This window comes from Salvelinus namaycush, chromosome 15 (genome assembly GCF_016432855.1).
Source record: "Salvelinus namaycush isolate Seneca chromosome 15, SaNama_1.0, whole genome shotgun sequence".
Classification (NCBI taxonomy): Eukaryota; Metazoa; Chordata; class Actinopteri; order Salmoniformes; family Salmonidae; genus Salvelinus; species Salvelinus namaycush.
Genome location: NC_052321.1, coordinates 5762869 through 5767746, shown reverse-complemented (window position 1 = coordinate 5767746; position 4878 = coordinate 5762869). Strand labels below are relative to the sequence as shown.

The following is a 4878-nucleotide window of genomic DNA, read 5'->3' as shown; positions in this document are numbered from 1 at the left end:
CAAGTCTCTGAAGTGTCCTTGAGTGGCCCAGCCAGAACCCGGATCTGCAAAGAAGAATGGGAGAAACTCCACAAATAGAGTTGTGCCAAGCTTGTAGCGTCATAGCCAAGAAGACTCAAGGCTGTAATTGCTGCCAAAGGTGCTTCAACAAAGTACTGAGTAAAGGGTCTGAATACTTATGTAAATGCGATATTTCGGTTGTTATTTATTTATTTGCAAAACTTTTTAAAAAAAATGTATTTGCTTTGTCATTATGGGGTATTGTGTGTAGATTGATGAGGGAAAAAAATATTTAATCAATTTTAGAATAAGGCTATAACGTAAGAAAATTTGGAAAAAAGTAAAGGGGTCTGAATACTTTTCAAATGCACTGTATGTGGCACGCCAAAGTAGAGAACTCTGGATTGATGCGATGGTGTCTTAAAGACGAGCCACAGCTGTACAATTTCAAAGGTCATACTTTATATTACTTTATTAAAGCTCATACTTTATTACAGCAATCCCCCTATGCTGACTTTATCCTTAAAGCACACATACAGTCGTCTCTTTCAACTATTAGCATAGAACACAAATGCAGTAGCATGCCATGAAGTACATTTAGCCAGATATTACAAAATGTACTTCTGTTTCAGTCACTTTCTTCTTTCCCACTGGTTGAATCAGCGTTGTTTCAACATCATTTGTCAATGTATTGTGACGTGGAATCTATGTGGAAAATACACTGAACAAAAATATAAACATGTAAAGTGTTGATCCCATGGTTTCATGAGTTGAAATAAAAGATCCCAGATATGTTCCATACGCACAAAAAGCTTAGGAGTATTTCTGTCTGTAATAAAGCCCTTTTTTGTGGGGGAAAAACTCAATCTGATTGGCTGGGCCTGGCTCCCCAGTGGGTAAGTTTAATTAAATCTGAGCATACTCATATCATAAATTATGCTAGTTAGGTCTGTACTGTATAGCATTTGCAAAGTCATCAACAGCAATTGTTTCAATTCAACAGAAAATGTAACTAAAAAATGGACAATACCATTTATTTTTTCATTAGGCAAGTCAGTTAAGAACAAATTCTTATTTTCTAGTGTTCCTAGGCCATCCTTGGCCATTCCGCCCCTGAAATTGTTCAGGGGCAGAAAGACAGCTTTGTACCTTGTCAGCTCGGGGATTCAAACTTGCAACCTTTTGGTGTCTAGTCCAACACTCTAACCACTAGGCTACCTTACCAGCCCACAATAGGCTTAAGGTTTCAAGCTCTGGGTGATTTCAAGTGTAATGATATTTAGTGATATTGGATTGTGTTTGGTTGTCAAGGATATTTATCTTCTGCTTGGATGGTTCCATCTGTACCACTGACTTAGTCTGGCTTTAATTCTAGTTTTTCTACAAATTAATAATTGATATGTCGCATTCACTCCAACCATCTCAACCAAAAATATAAGTTAAAGAACAGAATTAAATCAAATCAAAGTTACATTTAAAGTTTGATTTGATTTAGTCCTATTCTTTAACTTGGATTTTTGGTTGAGATGGAGACAAGAATCCAACATATCCATTATTCATTTGTAGACAAATTGGAATTAAAGCCAGACTAAACCAGTAGCTCAGATAGAACCATCAGCAGTGGATTATTTTTATCTATCTTTTACTTAACACTTATTTTTCTTAAAACGGCATTGTTGGATAAGGACTTGTAAGTAAGCATTTCACTGTAAGGTCTACACCTGTTGTATTTGGCGCATGTGACAAATAAGATTTGATTTGAGATAAATCTCCTCCAAATGTTGATATTTGGTTGCGTTCTCAACCAAACACAATTTAATATCACTTTTCTAAGACAGTAAATAGCCTAAAATGATTAAGGCTGTTTTACAAACTAATGTAACATTCGACCTTAAAATGAGTAAAACATCTATGGCCACATTTAGAGGTGACTGTAACTATACATGTCTTCTTATGTAATCATATATAGCGTGCATGTTCAGGATAGCATGCAAAGGTCATTGCAGGTCAGTGGAGAACTTCACATTGCTGTAACAATCTGTCAGAATCTCAAACGCCATTGATCACCATGCAGTCCTGGTTGTTTGGTTCTGCTATTAGATGAAGCACAGTGACAACACATGAATCTGTTGTATAAATAAACAACATATCTGACATTGTTTTCCCATTTTAACTTTGCTGTGCTTTTAAATAGTTGAAAGCGCAGTGATAAACATTTGGGTGACAAATAAACCAAAAAACATACATTGTTTTTCCATTGGAATTTGGTTGTGAATTTAGATGGTTCAAAGCATAGTGCTAACCCATTGGAAATGCAACACATTTTTGTCTGTCCTTTTGAGTGGGTGAATATAGCTTGTAATCTCATTGATCAACGTCTCAACCAAATATGACCTAATTATCCATGTTGAAATGACGTGGTGTGCCCAGTGGGTTGTTTCAAACAATGGCTGTTTAGTTCCATATGATTGGACAAAAAAAAAATATTGATTCAAAAGAAATGTTAACAGAAACTGCTCAACTTCTCAAGTCATGGATGAAAAACAGGCCAATTCTTAGGCCTAATGGATCATAGTCTCTAAGGAGGAGAGTGTAGAGAGATCATAGTGTCTAAGGAGGAGAGCCTGAAGAGATACAGCTCACTTTCACCCTGAGAACCATAAAGTGCCTATTGCCATGTCCAGCTTATTTTAAGAAGCCTCAGGTGAAAACAGGGTGGCCCTATTTCACCTCCCTGCTCTCAACTGTGGCCACACTGTAAGAAAGACAGCATCCACTGTTCCAGTCCCCGACATGGAACCCACAAGGCAAAGGAAACCGTGGGAGACTAAGGAACACCTGGAGAAGATCTGCAATGCAGAGATGGAACTACTCATGGAAGGAACAAAAAAAATAATAAGATCATTTGTGGATGACCTACAGTATGCTCCTCAATGAGTAAAAAAGGTTTAAGTCGAGTAAGTTAAGCTCTCAAGTGTCCCTCAGGATACAAGTCGTCTCTCCACCCTGGATGCTCGATGCGTCCGTGTCTTCCTCACTGCCGACGCTGCTCCTGACAGAGATATTGGTGATGAATGAGTTCATCTTTAAGGTGTACTGGTCGCCGACATTAAAGTATGTTAGACTGGGGTCGGGGATCTTAATGTCGTTATTATTATTGCATTGGTCGGTCTCATTATTGCTCTGATTGGCATCCATGGCCTTTTGCCTCTGGTAGTACATGGAGAACTTGTTGAAGATAATGGTGATGGGCAGGGCCACCACTAGTATCCCACAGACGATGCATATGGTGGCCACCAGCTTCCCTACAACCGTCACCGGGCAGGTGTCGCCGTAGCCCACTGTTGTCATGCTAATAGTGGCCCACCACCAGCCTACGGGGATGGTCGTTATGTCCGACTCTTCTGACTCCTTCTCCACAAAGTAGATAAGCGCAGAGAAAATGGATATACCCACAGAGAGAAAGAGAATCAGGAGGCCCACCTCGTGGTAGCTGTGCCTTAGCGTGGCACCCAGTGAGCGCAGCCCCACCGAGTGACGCGCCAGCTTGAGGATGCGGAAGATTCGCATCAGTCGCAGGATCTGAACCACCTTGCCCACGTTCTCCAGTTCCTCGTTCTCCTCGTCCACTGTCTCAAAGGCCAGTGTGGCGTAGAAGGGAACGATGGAAACAAAGTCGATGATGTTGAGAGCGTTGCTCATGAATTTACGGGCGCACGGCGCCACTGCCAGCCGCACCAGGAACTCCACAGAGAAGCAGATGACGCACACAGCCTCGAAGATGGCCAGCACCGGGTCTTCAACCTCCTTGTCGTTGAGGTCCACCTGGTGGAACTCGGGCATGCTGTGGACGCACATGGCCACGATGGACGTCAGCACCACAGCCAGCGAGGCCACGGCGATCCCCTTGGCCAAACACGAGTAGCCCGGGTTCTCCAGGTGCAGCCAGATGTTCTTGCGGACCTCCGAGCACCAGGTACCCTCGAACTTCTCCAGGTCCTTGTCCATAGTTGAGAGCTCCTCCATGGACGAGTCAATGCTCCCAAACTGCTGCTGCTGCTCACCACTCCTCCGGTCCCAGTCCTTGTCCTCTGCAAACTGTCTCTGCTCCTGAAACTTGTTGCTGCAGCAGGAGTCCAGGTGGAGCGCCTTGATGCCCCAGTACTCAATCTCCTGGCTGAAGGAGAAGACGCACAGCTCCTCCATCAGGTGGATCTTGCCCGTGTGGTAGAAGTTCAGGACATTGCGGAAGAAGCACGGGTTGCGGTCAAAGTAGTATTCCCTGTCGGTGGGGCTGAAGTCGTCGCAGAGCTCCAGGATGGCCTCCTCAGAGACGCAGCACAGCAGGCGTCCCAGGCGGGTCCTGGGGAAGCGCTGCAGGATGCTGCGCTCCACGCGCTGCTTAAAGCCACCCACGTTCAGGTTGAGGAAGCTATCGTCCGGGCCGCGCCTGTGAAGGATCTGGCCGTACTGCATGGTGGAACTGTGGCATGGGTGGTGCCTAGAGGAGGTCACTGCTCAATGCTGGCTCAGGTCACTTCCCAGCTGAGGATCCATCACCTACACAAGGAAACAGGATGTAGACATCAGTGACCGACACAAATCACAGCATTATTAAACTATATCTGTTTCAAACCGTGATATCAAGATGAAAACAATTATTTGCACACTTTTATAAGAAAGCTACCCTCGTTTGATACATTGTGTGAATGAATACTTCTTGCACAATAGAGTTTGGTTCTGAAACTCACCAAACAAATAGTACATTAATGGTGTACTGTATCAGAAATAATTGTATCTTATAAAACATTATATACTGAACAAAAATATAAACACATTATGTAAAGTGTTGGTCCCATGTTTCATGAGCTGAAATTA

General features: G+C 43.0%; 1 protein-coding gene across 1 annotated transcript; it reads right to left on the bottom strand.

Moving 5' to 3' along the window:
- Window positions 1-2970: 2970 nt before the first annotated feature.
- LOC120059740 (potassium voltage-gated channel subfamily S member 3-like) lies at window positions 2971-4476 on the bottom strand. The gene has a single exon (XM_039008794.1). It carries the CDS (start codon window positions 4474-4476, stop codon window positions 2971-2973), a length of 1506 nt encoding a protein of 501 aa, XP_038864722.1.
- Window positions 4477-4878: the final 402 nt, after the last annotated feature.